This window comes from Labeo rohita, chromosome 17, assembly GCF_022985175.1.
Source record: "Labeo rohita strain BAU-BD-2019 chromosome 17, IGBB_LRoh.1.0, whole genome shotgun sequence".
Taxonomy (NCBI): domain Eukaryota; kingdom Metazoa; phylum Chordata; class Actinopteri; order Cypriniformes; family Cyprinidae; genus Labeo; species Labeo rohita.
The window spans coordinates 15,058,848-15,076,059 of NC_066885.1; the positions used below are offsets into that span (position 1 = coordinate 15,058,848).

Consider the following 17,212-nt stretch of genomic DNA (forward strand, 5'->3'; position numbering starts at 1 on the left):
TTGTCTGAGCACCCACTTTGAGCAATTTGCTAGTGATGTGTGCTTTTGCTTTGTGTTTGCTGGGTTTTGAAAGCATAATATGAACAGTAATATTAGGATATATTACTAAATTTATAGTTGTTTTTTTTTTTTAAATTTCAATATACTTTAAAATGTAATTTATTCATGTGATAGCACAGCTTTTTTAGCAGTCATTACTCCAGTCTTCTTTGTCACTGATCCTGTATTTATAGTATTTTTTTGTATCTGAGATACATTTAGAAAACTAAATAGAAAACTTTAACATTATGAATGTCTTTGCTGTCACTTTTTAATCAATGTAATGCGTTCTTGCTGAATATAAGTATTTATTTCTTACTAACCTTAAACTTCAATAGTAGTACTGTATATGGGCTATTCCAAAGAATTTGTTCAAAGTCAGAGTTGGAAACGTCTTTTGTGCACAAATTATGTATGTGTGCAAACTGTATAATGTCCAAGGTACACATTTCTAATATTTCAGTTAATTCTCATATTGTATTTTCAGAAAGTTCTGGAATATTTTTCCTCTCCCCAGATTTGTCACTACAGAAACACAGTAATATATAATTAAATAAGAAGGGTTATACTGACATATTAAAATTTTTGCTTACATCTTCCTTGTAAATATATTTGTATATTTTATTCCAACATTTTCAGAGGTAAATCCATTACAAGTTTAACAATATTTCAAGTGTGATTTATGAGATTTGTTGAATTTTGAATCCAATTTTTCTTTGTAAAAGTCAAAGTTTATCATACTGATTTCATTTAAGCATTCATTAGTTTGCAATAATATTAATATACACTGAACCAAACACTATCATAACATCTTAATTGATAATTCAGTATATTTTATTTTTGACAAAACATCCCAAGTTTTGGTCGTGACAGCACATTGAGAGTAATGTTTTGACAGCGACCACATCACATAAATAAAGAATGTTAACCCACATACTAAAACATACTAAAATACAAAAAAATTGCATAACTACTAAAATTGTTTATTTCCCCCAAATAAAGGATTAGGTGTTCCCTTTTGTCACCACCAAAACAATAATGAAATGTTTAGTTGGTGACTGTTGCGGTAGTGAAAATTTTATGGGATAACACCCAAAGAAAAAAAGATGTCAATCCTTTTAATTCATCCTTTCAGTCAATTTTATATACTTTTGAACCTAGCTCAAAGATGCTAATCAGCACATGGTTAGCTAACACGGTTCTTAACAGTTGTACACATATAACTCCCAAAAAAGTGTATTTAATTATAGAAAAATGGTGTATGTTAGTGACATTATTTTTCATACTTTTAAACACATTTACCTGAAAATGATGAGACCTATATCTACTTACACCTTGTAGCTATGAGCGAGGCGGACAAATGAATATTTCCTGATCATAAATGTAGGTAGTTAAAATCAGTCTGTAAAACATACACTAGTGTGTTTCAGTAGTGACGTGAAAATGCGGGATACTTTTTTTTTTTATACAAAGTTCCATAATTTACAAATACAATATAAAATAAATATGTTTTTGAACTTCACATTTTTAAAAAAAATCAAAAAGACATTTTTAAAAACAACAATGGAATAAAACGCAAAATTTATTTCAATATAATTTTCATAAATTGAAATTTAGGGGTTAGGGTTTGGGACAGCCACCTCCCAACTGAAAGTACCCACTAAATTATGATTTTATATACACTACTGTTCAAAAGTTTGGGGTTAGTACATTTTTATTGTTTCTTTTTTTTTTTTTTTTAAGAAATTAATACTTTTATTCACCAAGGATGTATTAAGTTAATCATTAAAAGTTTATTAAAAGTTAATAATAAATCATTTACATTGTTATAAAATATTTATATTTTGAATAAACACTGTACTTTTTAAACTTGTTATTCATGAAAGAATCCTGAAAAAAAAAAAAAAAAATCACAGTTTCCAAAAAATATTTGGCAGCACAACTGTTGATATTATCCAACATTGATCATTCTAATAATAAATCCGCATATTAGAACGATTTCTGAAGGATCATGTGACACTTAAGACTGGAGTAACAGCTGATAAAAATTCAGCTTTTCATCACAGGAATAAATTCTATTTTAAAGTATGTTAAAATAAAAAACATTATTTTATATTGTAAAAACATTTTGCAATATTACTGTTTTTTTCCCTATATTTTTAATCAAATAAATGCAGCCTTGATGAGCATAAGAGACTTCTTTAAAGACTATGACAAGTCTTACTGACCCCAAACTTTTGAACGGTAGTGTATATATTAAGCTTACTGATATTTTAAATATTATTGTGGGTTTCAATAGACACTGAACAGGATCTTAGTAAACATCTACGATTTGAATACGTAAATGTGTTTGCACCAGTTCTGTAGAATAGCCCATATGCAAGTTAAATCCATGGCCGCACACTGTCTCTGTCTAAAAATAAGCGTCTGTGAGCATGTCTGCAGCCCTACTTGTTTTTCAGCAACTTCGTTGACCTTATTATAGAGACTAAATGCATTTGTGTTTGTCTGGGCCCCATATTAAAAAACAGAATCCCATTAATCAAATGGAATGTTGGGGCTGTCGCCTAGCAACGGGGACGCCGGCGCGCACCTGCTGCACTGCGGCACCGGAAATAAAGAGCACAGCACAGCGGCTGAGCAGGGGATGTGGAGTTAATCCTCTGCCACGGGTCGCCTTCAGTCGTTTTTGTCAGTTTCCTTTTTCAGGCTCGGGTCAACGAGCTTTGGCATCCCGTCAAATCGCAGCAGACAGACAGAAGAGGGACAACGAGGCTCTCAATCGGGGACACTGCAGCGCGAGCATCATCATGGCACACGCGCTCAAAGCCGCATCAGTCTCTCTGCCATCTCTGGCATTTTAACAAGAGCCGCTTCAGCAGGAGGAGAGAGACGGATGTGGGTAGTCATGCCCACAAAATCTGCGAATTTCACGCTGAGCATTTGTTTTTATTATTATTTGTATATGCTGTGTGGATGTGAACTTTACTGGTTCCCCCGGATAAAATCAAAGTAAGCCACAGCATCTCTGTTGATGTTACTCAAATCCAGCCCGTTATCAACACTCAGCTGGAATGAAAGAAGAGCATTGTTACCAGAGGAAACCACGCATAAATCTGGAACAGGGTAAACTGGCGATGTGACTGTGTTTGCATGTATTAGCTTAGCATTTCACAGGATGATGCGACACAAAACGTGGGGAGTGCCACGACCTGTTATTTATAATGCTAGCTAAGCGTTCTTACATCTGCACACACTGAATGTTCTTAGCTTCAAAATGTACATTGTTAGTTTTTGTAGTATTTGAGCTCATAACATTACTTTGCCAGATATCAAATGGACAGCTGTCATTCCTTCAGATTGTCCCTTGCTTCTTTGACATTTAATACAAAGGGACAGTAGACAGTCGATGGTCTCGATTGTCAGGGTTAATCTTAAAATATAGACATTTTTCTAAAATAGACAATTTTGTTCTTTATACGCAGAAATGAATCGTCTGTGCTCTGTTAATAATAACTTTCCATATGATAACAACCTCTTGGTGCTGGACATGGTCCTCAGCTCACTATGGGCTTCGCCTCAGCCAATCAACTGGGAGAATGTTGCCAAGTTGGTCCCAGGGTTCACACCTAAAGAGGTAAGACACATGAGGACTTTTAACTATATGAGCTAAATATTTGCTGTTGTAATCTACAAAAACTATATATAGTCTGTGGTAGTTACTTATTAAAAATTATGATTATCTAAACTAGGATGAGAATCTAAGATGTAGGATGTGTGTGTGATTTAGGGTTTTGTTGTGTGAAAATATACCTTTTTATTATATTGGCATACTTTATCAAAGAGACAAAAATATCAGTGAATCTGTGATGTGATGTTTCCAATGAAGTTATATTTTGTAAAATCACAAAGAAAAAAATGTAAATATAATATAATTGTGTTTATGTAGAATGCCTGCTACAGTAACAGTAGCAAGGGGGAAAAAGTCATTTGTGCGATTTTATTCTACAACTAATATATATATGATATCTGATGTAATCAAACATTTTATCACAAAAAAAAATATATATATATATATAATAAATATAATAGAATAAAATCTTTAATATTTAACAATAATATTTTTCAGCAAATTGTTGTAAAACACAGTACATACACTACCAGTCAATAGATTTTAAATGTGTTTTAAAGAAGCCTCTTCTGCTCACCAGGCTTGCATTTATTTGATCCAAAGTACAGCAAAAACAGTAAAATTCTGAAATATGTGATCAAAGCTAAATTTTCAGCATCGTTACTCCAGTCTCCAGTGTCACATGATCCTTCAGAAATCAAATATGCTGATCTGCTGTATAATTTTTTTTTTTATTATTAGCAATATTTAAAACAGTCAAGTATATTTATTTCAGGATTCTTTGATGAATAGAAAGATGCAACGATCAGTATTTATCTGAAATAAAAAGCTTTTGCAACATTATACACTATACCATTCAAAAGCTTGGAGTCATCTTTCCATTTTTTGGGGGAAAGAAATTATAGATATTAGTACTTTTATTTAGCAAGGATGATAAAGACATTTATAATGTCACAAAAGATTTCTGTTTCAGATAAATGCTGTTCTTCTGAACTTTCTATTCATCAAAGAAACCTGAAAAAATTCTACACTTTTTTCAACATAATAATAATGTTTTTGAGCAGCAAATCAGAATATTATAATGAGTTCTGAAGGATTATGTGACTGGAGGAATAATGCTAAAATTCAGCTTTGAAATCACAGGAATAAATTACATTTTAAAATACATTCAAATAGAAAACCTAAAGTTAAAATATTTCAGTAAACAGTAAAATATTTCAAAATTTGTGTATGTTGTGAATGTATTTTGAATCAAATAACTGCAGGCTTGGTGAGCTAAAGAGACTTCTTTAAAAAAGCATTAAAAATCTTCCTGTTCAAAAACTTTTGACTGGTAGTGTAAGTTTGAGACTTTAATACCCACACCTTTCACAGAAAGATCCAGAAGTTTCCTCACCAAATATTTTACTCGTTCAGCTTTTCCTCTTATATTTTTGTAGTGTGCACAGAGGTTTGAAGAGCTGAAGACTACAGGCAGTTTCCCTCATGTCGATGACCAGTGTAACCCACTGACTAGAGCAGTGAGCTCTCCATCGGAACCCTTTTCCACCTACATCAAATCCAATTTACTGGACAATACCGAAGATACAGGAGAACCACCATCCAATCAGGCCAATCTCTCAGTGCCAGGTGAGTCAGTCGCTGGAGTCTGGACAAAAATGTCCAATCTGTCATTTAATGCTGGACTACTCCTTAAAGGGGACATTGGATGCAAAATTCACACTTACATGGTGTTTCCATATAAATGTGTCTTAGCAGTGTGTAGACACAACCACTCTACATCCATTCATCCCCAGTTTTAATTTTCTGAGCAGTATGGTGTCATAATGCTCAGGCCCTGCCCACGGACAATGTCTCATAAGCAATGCAGGTGTTATGTACTTGGATTTAAAAGTGAACATAAGAATCTTCATTTTCTCCCATTGAGGACGCAGTGGATTAGTTTTGTTTTTGATAATAATGCGCCACTGAATACACAAAAAACGGAAGAGGGGGCGGTGTGAGCAGAGCTCATTGTCATTTAAAGAGCCATGCACCAAAACACAAAACAGCTCGCTGTGAACAGAGCTGTTTTTGAGGAATTTTAATTAAAGTATGTTGCAGACATTTCATGAAGACCCTAAAGAATCAAACCAACTTGTGGAAAATGGGCAACCAATGTCGTCTTTGATTTATTGACTTGTGGTGAAAAAAAAAAAACTTAATGGGGCTTTTTATATATGTTTAGGCCTCACTGTGATCCCTACTGGTCGAGGAGCCTCTGCAGAGAGCGAGATTGCAGATCCTGCCAAAAAGATTGAGAAAACTGAAGGGAATAAAAGGTAAGGCATATTCATACCACCCAGACCATCAAATAATCATCTTACACATTACAAATAATAACTGCTTTTTTCAAATTTCCTTTCACATAGTCCCAACATGGTAATCCACGTTTGTGATGAGGCAAAGAACCTGAAGCAGGACTTTGTGTGTCCAAGGAACCTTCTGGTAAAAGAGATGCGTTACTTTGAAGAGTATCTCTCTGTGGACCCACAGCGCTGGGACGAGGTGGACATTTCTGTCCACTGTGACGTCCAGATTTTCGACTGGCTCATGAATTATGTCAAGAGTCACAACACTGAACATTCGCACGGAAAACACATGGACAAACCCAAACTGGGTAATTGTCTTTCGGTAACTGTTTCAAATGCTCTTTATGTGTTTACTGTTGTGTTTTTAATTTCTATAATCAAATATACCATCAGAGGTGTTGTGAAATGTGTGTCCTCTGACCTGGCTGAATGGCGTTTGTAAGTGGTGGATGGTGTTTCATGTGGTTGTAAACGGTTATGCGTTGGCTGTGAGTTTGATGTTTCGCTGTTTGTGATGTTGTCGGTTATGTTATGTGGTGTTTGGTTGCAGAGCACAGCAATGTCATCTCAATCCTGATCTCCTCCGAGTTCTTGAAGATGGAAACTTTAGTAAGTGTTGTGAGGAGGGACAATGTTTTGGGTAATGTAGCAAGTGTGCTCTGAGCTGGGTGACCTTTAGGTAGTAGTGCACATTAAAAAGCATGATGCATGATGGCTGTTTCATCATTTGTGTTGTTCTTCTGGACAACTCTGTGCACTGCCCAGACAAGCACTAATGAGTTGCACAATAGTAATTTTCAGGAAAGACTTAGTGAGTTATTATGGCTGTATGTGCTTGAAGAACACAATCAATAATTAAATGATTATTATTATCCAAAAACTTGTCTGAGCAATGTGCAAAAAGCATGCTGGTTGATCTCATCAGAAGTTATTCATCCAGTTGTTAAATGGGCTTCAGGTGTTTGATTATCATATGTTTTGTGGATCTGAAGGTTGAGGAGTGTATCCAGTATTGTCACAAACACATGAGTGCCATCATAGCAACGCCATGCAATATGAACTGCATCAACAACAACCTGGCTGGACGCATCGCTGATTTGTTCAGCCACAATGAGGCAGATGACCTCAAGGACAAAAAAGACAAATTCAAAAGGTGAGAACAGCACACACATGGAACAAAAACATAATTATCTAAAGGTGCTGAATATTTATTGGCTATAACAGCCTCTTGTGCTCACCAAGACTGGAATTGTTTTGAAAATACAGTTAAAACAGTAATGTTGTGAAATATTGCTTGCATATAAGTATTCTACCAATTTAACTGTGGTAATTTGTACCTTCTCACCAGTAAACTGTTTCAGAAGAAGATTGAGAGATTATTTGATCATGGTTATCAGAATCACGATTCCCCTGGAAATGCATCTACTCTGTACAGGTGAGAGACTTTTGCATTGCAGTGCATGCTGTTGTACAATGTACTGTATTAGCATGATAATAGCATGATGTGTTATTGTATAGACATGCACTGGAGGTATTATAAATGTTTCTTCTGGTGCAATAAAATTTATTTCAGTGTAGCAATTTAATGTTGTGGTTCCTTCTCCAGATGTGGACTTTGCCTTAAGCTTTTAACCAAAGAAACTGAAAGAAAAATCCCTTGTGTTCCAAACAAAATCAACATAGATGCCCGGGGAAACATTGTATTCACTCACACCAGGTTATATGAGATACTGTATTTTAATCCCATGCACACAATGTTTAAAACACGCTTTCATTGAAGTCTTATGTTCTAAATGCTTATATTCCAGTCAGTGTTGGGTATAACTAGTTACTAAGTAATTAGTTACTGTAACTTAATAACTTTTCCATTGTAAAAGTAAAGTTAGGGATTACTCTTCTTTTTTTATATCCAGTACAATAGTGGTTTTAACATCAAAATTTAAAGTCTAACCTTAAAAATGGATTATTTTTATGTAACCTGCTCACTAAACAATTTGGTGCATTAATAAGAATATTGGTAACGCTTTAGTGTCCAGTTCTCACTATTAACTAGTTAGTTCTTAACATGAATATCACTGGGATATTGGCTGTTTATTATTACTTAAAAAGCACATATTAATGTCTCATTGCGCAAGACCTTATTGTAAATTCTTAATCCTATCCAATTCTTAAACTTAACAACTACTTTACTAACTACTAAAAAGCAGTAATTAGAAGTATATTGAGGCAAACGTCAGTTAATAGTTAGTTAATAGTGAGAATTGGATACTAATCTAAAATGTGACCAGAATAATTTATGTAGTTATCTATTGTTTATTTAAACGAATTAAAAGAACCGTTTAATGTCTATCCTTGTATCATTAACTTGTCGAGGTTGATATATGATTTAGAAAGCAAGTATTAATAAGTAATTAAATACTTTTGGAGAGAGTACTTTGTACAGTAATCTATTTACACTGTTGAAGATGTAATCAGTAACTAGTAATTAATTACTTTTTTAGAGTACTGATTCCAGCCTTACACACACACACATATACAGTAACATGTTGGTAATTGTGGTGTATTTGTAGACATAAGGCCTGGGAGGTACACGAGTATGTGAATGGACTTTATGAAGATTTGAAATCCTGGGTACTGGTGTACTGGAGGATCTGGGGCACCATTAACTTCCTTACCTGCTCACGCTGCAAACAGGTAAACAAATGTGTACTTCACAAATCATAATTTAAGACCTTAGTACAGGGCTAGAAGATAAAGGAATAATTCAGACAAAAATAAAAGTTTGCTGAAAATGTACTCACCCTCAGGCCATCCAAGTAGATGAGTTTGTTTCTTCATCGGAAAAAATTTGGAGAAATTTAGCATTACATCACTTGCTCACCAATAGATCCTCTGCAGTGAATGGGTGCCATCAGAATGAGAGTTTAAACAGCTGATAAAAACATCATAATAATCCAAAAGTAATCGACTCCAGGCCATCAATTAATATCTTGTGAGGTGAAAGTCTGTGTGTTTATAAAAAACAAATCCATCATTAATGAATGTGAAAGTGAAATTCCAGTGCACAATCCATAACATTTCCACCAGTTAAAAAACCATTTATGTCCATTCCCTGTTGTCCTCTCATGTCCACCAATATATTTGTTTGGAACTGTTTTGAACTGCTTAAGTTCTAAAAATAGCTTGATCTGTGCATATTTCTCTCCTGATTCAGATGAGACAATGTTTTTCTCTGGAAAAAGCAATATTATAAATAGAGGACTGGAAGCAACAGTGGGATTAAAAAAACATCTTAATGAATTAATTTGTTACAAACATGCAGCCTTTAGCTTCATAGACATTAATTGATGGACTAGAGTCATGTGGATTACTAGTGGATTATTATGATGCTTTCTCATTCTGACGGCACTTATTCACTGCAGAGGATTCATTAGTGAGCAAGTGATGCTAAATGTTTCAAAATCTGTTTCTATGATGAAACAAACTCGTTTATAATTTGGATGACCTGAGGTTAGTATCTTTTTAAGCAAATTAAAATTTTTGGGTAAACTATTTCTTTAATTATGGACATGTAGTATGTGTGTGTGTATGTATGTGTATATATATATATATATATATATATATATATATATATATAAAAATAGTGGTTTTCTATGTTAATACAGTTTAAAATAGAATTTATTTCTGTGATGCAACTCCAGTCTTTAGTGTCACATGATCCTTCAGAATATTAGAATATTAGAATGATTTCTGAAGGATCATGTGACACTGAAGACTGGAGTAATGGCTGATGAAAATTCAGCTTTGCATCACAGAGATAAATTATATTTTAAAGTATATTAAAACAGAAAACCACTATTTTAAATTGCAATAATATTTCATAATATTATTTTTTTTTCTCTTTTTTATCAAATAAATAGAACTTTGATGAGCATAAGAGACTTCTTTAAAAAACATTTAAAAACCTTACTGATCCCAAACTTTTTAATGGCAATGTAAAAATAAAAATGTGAAATAAAAAAGTGCATGTTGTATGTTCTCTGCAGGCATTCCTGTGTACAGATTTGGGCCAGTGTAAGTACCACCTAGAGGCGGTTGTGTATCCTGGCATTGGGGCAGAACATAGATGGCACGGCATTGGTCTTTACCCCTGTTGCAACCAGAAAGTCCTAAGATTCGATCCCTCCTCCATGCCCAAGGTGTGTTTTGTTGTTTTAGAATATGTTCTCTTAAACTCAGATGACCTTTGAACCTGTCTGACTTTCTACCATGAATGCCTGTGTATGTCTGTGTAGGGCTGTAAAATAAGAGACCACATTGTGAGTGCGGCAGATGGTGGTGACTGCGGCGATCACAATGTAAACTCAACCCAGACCAGAATACTCAATGACCTACTGCTACACAGAGAGGCTGTGTGTGTGCCAGAGAGGTCAGTAACTTCCTTCAGGAAAAAAAAAAAAATTCTCTGTTGCATGCCATGTTTGATTCGTTTGATGCTTTGCCTAGTGTTGTATTCGGGTCTTTTGACTGTGTTTTATGCTCTAATCCATTTTGTTTAGCTGTAGCTCTGAGGACCCTTCTGCTGGCAGTGAACGTGTGCCAGGATGTGATGTAATGCTGGAGCCAGGGGTGCTTACAGCTCAAAGACCCAAGGAAACCACAGCTGTGAGTCTATCAATTTTTTTTTTTTTTAACATTTTCTTTTTTTTATGCAACTATCAACAACATACACTACCAATCAAATGTTTGCAATTTAAAATAATTTTATTTTGATATGACAAATTCACATTGTGAGATATAAAGCTTCAGCAAATTCTTTGGTTTTTCCGCATTTTCGCGTATTTGAACCCTTTCCAACAATGACTGTATGATTTTGAGATCCATCTTTTCACACTGAGGACAACTGAGGGACTCATATGCAACTATTACAGAAGGTTGAAACGCTCACTGATGCTTCAGAAGGAAAAACAATGCATTAAGATGTGTAGACTTTTTTTATTTTGTCTAAATATATATATATTTTTCATGTAGTACTGCCCTTCAGAAGCTACAGAAGATACTTATGTTTCCCAGAAGACAAAATAAGTTAAATTTACCCTGATCTTCAAATGCATTGTGTTTCTTTCTTAAGCATCAGTAAACATTTGAGTCTTTATATTATAAATACATCAACATTCTAAGATATAAATTAAGTCATAATTGTGAGATGTAAAGTAATACGCTTTCAGTAGTGGAAATCTGACTTTCATTTATGGTGATGAATGCATTAGTTTGTTTATCTAAATTTGTTTGTCCAAGCTCAAATTATGACAACACCTTTTCGTCCTTCTCTCACAGTTTTCATTGCTAAAAAACTGGAGTCTTCAGCTGGTAAGAAGGAAGTTCCTCAAATATTAAATACAATGCATTGTTTTTATTTTTATATTATTTTATATAATTATTTACGGAAATCATTGTTTTTTTATGTCTTTGTGTTGTGGTGGTGTGTGCTTGTTTTGAAACAAATTGCTACATTGTGGATAATAAAGTTGACCTTAACCTTAATTCCTATATACCTACACTGAAAAACACATCTCAGATGTTGCTTTGACCTTTTGCAGCGGCAACAATCTCTGCTGTCTGAAGATGAGGAGTACACTACAGGGTCAGAGGTCACAGAGGATGAGGTCGGGGATGAAGAAGACACATCAAAAAAACAAGGTGGACTAAAATGTTACACATTAGTGAATCACCAAATATTCTTTAATAGGTAGTACCTCATTACGGTCTAAAGGTGGCAGTCATGTACAATTTCAACGAGAATGACCTTAAGCTTGGTTTGTGACTTTGTGTATATAGCTGCCAAGAAGGCAAGAAAATCTGGAAAACCTCTGAAAAGACAAATGTCCTCCCCCAGTTTCCAGCGTAAGGAAAAATCTGGAGAAAAGGTGAGTGCAAACACATGCATTTGTGAATTTCTCTCTTTTTTTATGTGGGAAAACACATTTTCTTTACATTTTCTCTTTTCATTCATTCTATCCTATTATTTTAAAGGCACAATCTCGAGACTCAACCCCGTTCATGTAAGTTATTTCAAAACTTGCTGTTTTCTGTAGAAGAATAAGTGGCAAATTTTAAGGGATAGTTCACCCAAAAATGAAAAACTCTCATGTTGTTCTTTCTTCATTGGAAGACATTTTGGTACATATAGTGAAACTCATTGGGGTCTAATCTTATTTTGGACCCCATTCACTTTAATTGTACTGAAAAAAAAAAAAAAAAGTAAAAATCTTTGGTGTTTTACCAAAGAAAGAAATCATACAAGTTTGGAATGACATGAGGATGAGTAAATGATGACAGAATCTACATTTTTGGGTGAACTATTACTTTAATTATTACAATAACTTTTATTGAAGACCAAAGTCCACTGTTTATATACTGTAGTATTGCTTTTCTTTTGTTTTCTGTATGAGTGATCTCAGTTGTAGATCTTTTTAAACACTGTATTGTATTGCTTTCTCATGCCATGTGTTTGAGAAGGGATTTCTACGCTTCTGAATGAGTCATTTGGCATTTTTTTCCCATTTCTTTGTCCCTCTTTTGCTCTTAGCGTCAGCATCCAGAAGAATAAGTGGGATAGCAATCGCTCCATGAGGTACAATCAGGACGCGCAGAGGGAGGAGGGTAAGTACCTTTTTCAGATCCTCTGACTGTAACAAAGATCCTCACAATCGCACAGTGGCAGAGCGAATCTTATAATAAAAAGAGTCATGATTTAAATCCACTTGAAAACCTTAGAAAATCTCATCAGAGAAAGTGAAATCCAGCCATCAGCATGTACATCCGCCAACTCTTTAGAAGACTAAATGACTGTTTTTGTTTAATAAACAGTTTTGTATTCAAAATAGGATTAAAACTGTAGGCTCAACATTACTTAATGGTAATTAATCAATGGTATTAAATAATTTAGAAGCATTTTTGGCTGTGCTTCTGACACTGAAGCTTTTAAGTAGATTATGTGTAGATTTGCAGTGATCTTGATTGATGTCTATACGTTCATTTTAGATCAGAGGAGAATGGAGGAGATTATAGCAAATCTCACTAAAATGCGCTTTGGTGACCAAGAGCAGACAAAGTTTAAAGACACAAAAGAGGTACAAAATATCATTTTTGTACATGTTTTCACATGTGTGTTCTGCTTTGTTGCTATTACCATCATTCACAGCAGTATTTCAACATTGTAGTCTAGTATTTTGCACCCATGTGTGTTTGTGTGCTTCTAGCCTGCAGGAGGGCTCTACTCAAGGCTAGAGGCCCAGTTTAAGGCCTCCTCTCAGTCCAGCGGAAGACACAGCAGCTCAGAGAAAACTCTAAGGTACCACAGTCACCACCAGCACTGAGGACTCTGCACAGATGAGCCAAACGAGTGAAAGTGTTTCACATTATGATTCATGGTTTTAATCATGAGATTTGGAAGGATTAGGAACATGTTTGTTTTAGCGCACTTACTAAACTGGCTTGTCTGCTCTTGTCAGGCAAATTTAAAGGGATAGTTCACCCAAATAATAAAAAACATGTTCTTCTGTGGAAATCAAAAGATGTTTTAGTCCATATAGTGAAAGTTGTTTTGCATCCCACCGGGGTCAGAAATTAACTTCTCCATTAAGGAGCAACATTTGCCCTCTGGAATTAATTTCCAGGGGCATTTTTTACATTTGTGAGGGCAATTTATATAATCACCTTATTATTATGAAAACCATATGTTGCCTTTTATGTCAAATACTTAAATGTACCCAATTACATTACTTAATATTTTAAACTGTGGTTAATAACAGACTGTTTAAAATTGTATCTAAAGTATACAGGACCTCATAGCGCTGCAATATTATGACAAAAATCATTATTGTAGATTATTGCTTTTTATATTGTAATAATGACTATTAATATCGATTTAGAAAACAATATAAAACGTTTTGGGGTTTTTTTGAGCACATCACATTCTGGCTTCACAGACAAACATGTCAAACCATGACATTAGCCAAGTCTATCACAAGTTATGCAAAAACTCCCGTTATAATCACTGAAGCTACAAAATTGATCTTTTATTTACATCGTATCTGCACTGTGTTGTTCATAATGAGGGAAATTCGCGAGCGAGCGAGCTCATCAACAGTATTTTCAACGCTGACTAATCTAAGCGCTTCTGATTGGCCAATGCATTTTTAAGTTCAACAGAAAGGCATTTGATTGGTTATAAGGCTCAACGCTGCACAAAACAGCATGTGAAAGCAATCTGATGCAGTGTGAGCAAATCTAAATGTGACCTTGGACCACAAAACCAGTCATAAGTAGCACGGGTATATTTGTAGCAATAGCCAAAAATTAATTGTATGGGTCAAAATGATCAATTTTTCTTTTATGTTAAGTAAAGATCATGTTTTTATGAAGATGTTTAGTAAATTTCCCACCATAAATATATCGAAACATAATTTTTGATTAGTACTAAGAACTTCATTTTGGCTTTTGTTTACATTTTTTTTGCAGATTCCAGATTTTCATATTTCAAATTGTTGTATCCATACATTAATGGAGAGCTTATTTAGATTTTTAGATGATATATAAATCTCAATTTCAAAACGTTGACCCTTATGACTGGTCACAAATGTAATTCCACGAATTGACACTAATTCATTTTCACATTTAATTTGAATCACGACAGCCATAATGCGTTGTTTAATTGTGCAGGGACATTTTTTCCCCCTTTGTCTTGAATTTATGTTTTTTTTTTTTTGATGCCACAAGCCCTGATTAATTTCCAACCCTGGACCCACTAACTTTTGTATTGTATAGACATTAGCTGTTGTAAATTTGTCAAAATATTGTCTTCACTGAAAGAAAGTCATTCAGGTTTGGAACAACATGAGAATGAGTAAATCTAAAATACAAAAACTTTTAATGGAAGACCCAAAGTTTACTGTTTATATAATATTGCTTTACTTTGTAATTGACTTGCTTGTAGCTTTAATTTTACCTTTTTACTTACTCCCTTTCACCTATTCTCTCAGATCCATTTTTAACCAGCACTTTGGTCTTTTTAGAGCGAAGACACGCTCGGGGCCGTCAAGACCGACATAGAAAAAATGGAGATAAGTGGATGAGTTTTTGAAAAGGACGAGTAAAAGAGGTTGCTGCTGTTTGACGAGGCAAAATAGCCTAGTACTGTCTTCATCCCTCCGTCGCTCCACTCCTCCTTCCAAACTCCGTCCAGACACAGCAGGAATAGCATTAGACTCTTTTCCGTTACAGTCCCGGGAGAAGAATGGGCTGCTGGTGTGGTCACTGATGTCATAACTGTAGCTATAGAGCATAAACAATGGACCTAATAAAACCATCAGTTGCACTGTAAACAATACAAGCTTTTGGCTGCTAATGAATTGGTTGCACCCACTTATTTGTGTTACACCAGTACAGTTTAAGTTTATTTTGCACCTATCTCATCTCACGTCTAGCTCAGGATTCATCGCAGCCGCAGCGTGTTGTAATGTCCCTGCTTCATTCTAGCCGACTCAGGTGACCAGACAAAGCTCATCTCCGTGGTACTGACCCTGCACTTTAAGCCGTCTTAATGCAATGACTCAAACGTGTATAATACGCAAAGAAGCCGCTGGGTAAAGCGAGACGCTGATGACTAATACCTGTGAGGTCCATGATTATGTTGCACTGAAACTATCACAACTGTGCCATTTGGACCAATGTGACATGGGGTAGAATATAGAATTAGTAGAATAAAAATCATTGAAAATAAACCTGTGTCTTTTTTACTGCTTTAGAACTATTACAAGTAACTCACAAGTAATTTCCTGGCCTTTGATTTGGAAAATGAAAAATACACAGACCTCTTTTACACAATTACTTCATGCGTTTAAAAAAAGGAAGGTATTAGAGGTTTATCTCATGATCGGTCGGTCATATCATTGAAGAGGATTTCCAGCACAACTGTCACCATGACAACAGGAAAGGGAAGTAGAACGTTCTGCGTGTGTGGGGGGAGCGTCGATGAGCTGATCTGCCTTTTTTGGTGACAGTCGGTGTTTGATTGAGCTCAGGCTGGTTGGGTTACAGTACTGGGCCACCTGCCAGCCAAGAACAAAAATGATCATGTGTTAATTCCCTCTTTGCTGGTGGGAATCAGATCCATCACAACCCCCACCATTCAATGTGACAGATATCTCTCTCTTTCCAGGAGTTGACTCTCTTACTCTGAAACACTGACAGTTCTAAGGAAGCAGACCAAGCTGTTCTAAATCATACTGTGACTCAGTTATAAAACGGTTATTACTTGTCATTTTATTATTAAACTACCAGTTTGCTTCCATCATGTGTTTTGAATACTAAAAACAGGACAGTTATTCTTACACTACTATTCAAAAGTTTGGGGTTAGTGATTTTTTAAACATGTTTACGACTCTCTTAAGATTAAAGGCAATTCTGAGAATTGTTAAACACATAAATGTTAGAAATGTATCGCTGAAAACACGGTACAAAGACTGAACTATGTACAGGCAGTGTTCAGGACTTTTTGGGCGGGGCTAAAATCATGACTTGATAACGCAACAGAGCCACTGCTCATGGCCCCTCCCCTAACACTATAATAACTAGAGCTCATTAACATAGTAGTTCACCTGCTCAATCGCGAGTTACTGTCGTTAGTTACAGACTACAGTTTGCTAGCTAGCTGGGCCATAGTCACGCAAATGCATATTATCTGTTTGCAGTAATTTACAAAACAGCTCCGTCTCCTTATTTAAATTTGTTTTTGACGGTTGAAAGAAGCGGCAGCTTTCCCGCGAGTGGGCGTGGTTTCAGCGCCGACATCAGACACGCCCCCATGGTATGAGAGCAGAGAATACTGCTTTTTTTTTCAAAGATTTTTATAAGTTATTTTGTTTGCTTGGCGTTTTTTTATCAATTAAATTTGGCTGGGTTGTTAATACAATTTTTCTGGTGTGACAAACTCATTTAATAAAGGTTTGCACTTACATCACGTTTTGGTCAGTTACCTGGAAACAACAGCATGGGGTTTTTTGTTTGTTTGTTTTTTTATAAATACTTTATTCAACAATTGCACAATTTACAGGAATGTTAATCTCCATTATAAAAATAACAAAATGTGCATTTTCCAACATTGCAGGTGTTTTAACATAAACAAAAC

The 17,212-nt window shown here is 35.0% G+C and overlaps 1 protein-coding gene across 4 annotated transcripts; it reads left to right on the forward strand.

Annotated features, from left to right (window-relative positions):
- Positions 1 to 2,654: 2,654 nt before the first annotated feature.
- Positions 2,655 to 15,786, forward strand: sanbr (SANT and BTB domain regulator of CSR). Of its 4 annotated transcripts, none has more exons than XM_051132861.1 (21): positions 2,655 to 2,937; positions 3,525 to 3,676; positions 5,110 to 5,299; positions 5,898 to 5,991; positions 6,082 to 6,329; positions 6,572 to 6,630; positions 7,014 to 7,174; positions 7,370 to 7,456; positions 7,628 to 7,738; positions 8,592 to 8,715; positions 10,068 to 10,220; positions 10,317 to 10,450; positions 10,581 to 10,686; positions 11,359 to 11,391; positions 11,622 to 11,721; positions 11,860 to 11,948; positions 12,055 to 12,083; positions 12,611 to 12,684; positions 13,066 to 13,154; positions 13,284 to 13,375; positions 15,099 to 15,786. In XM_051132861.1, the coding sequence occupies exons 2-21, from the start codon at positions 3,527 to 3,529 to the stop codon at positions 15,133 to 15,135; spliced, it is 2,160 nt and encodes a 719-aa protein (XP_050988818.1). In that variant the 5' UTR covers positions 2,655 to 2,937; positions 3,525 to 3,526; the 3' UTR covers positions 15,136 to 15,786. The 4 variants fall into 4 exon arrangements, with proteins under 4 accessions (XP_050988818.1, XP_050988815.1, XP_050988816.1 ...); XM_051132858.1 differs by having other exon boundaries at positions 2,655 to 3,165; positions 15,099 to 15,785; XM_051132859.1 differs by lacking the exon at positions 6,572 to 6,630 and having other exon boundaries at positions 2,655 to 3,165; positions 6,082 to 6,343.
- Positions 15,787 to 17,212: the final 1,426 nt, after the last annotated feature.

Coding starts and splice junctions, on each gene's coding strand:
- sanbr (XM_051132858.1), top strand. CDS start 3,114: ATGAAAGAAGAGCATTGTTACCAGAGGAAACCACGCATAAATCTGGAA. Junction 7,457..7,627: donor AATGCATCTACTCTGTACAG/GTGAGAGACTTT, acceptor TTCCTTCTCCAG/ATGTGGACTTTGCCTTAAGC. Junction 10,687..11,358: donor GACCCAAGGAAACCACAGCT/GTGAGTCTATCA, acceptor CTTCTCTCACAG/TTTTCATTGCTAAAAAACTG.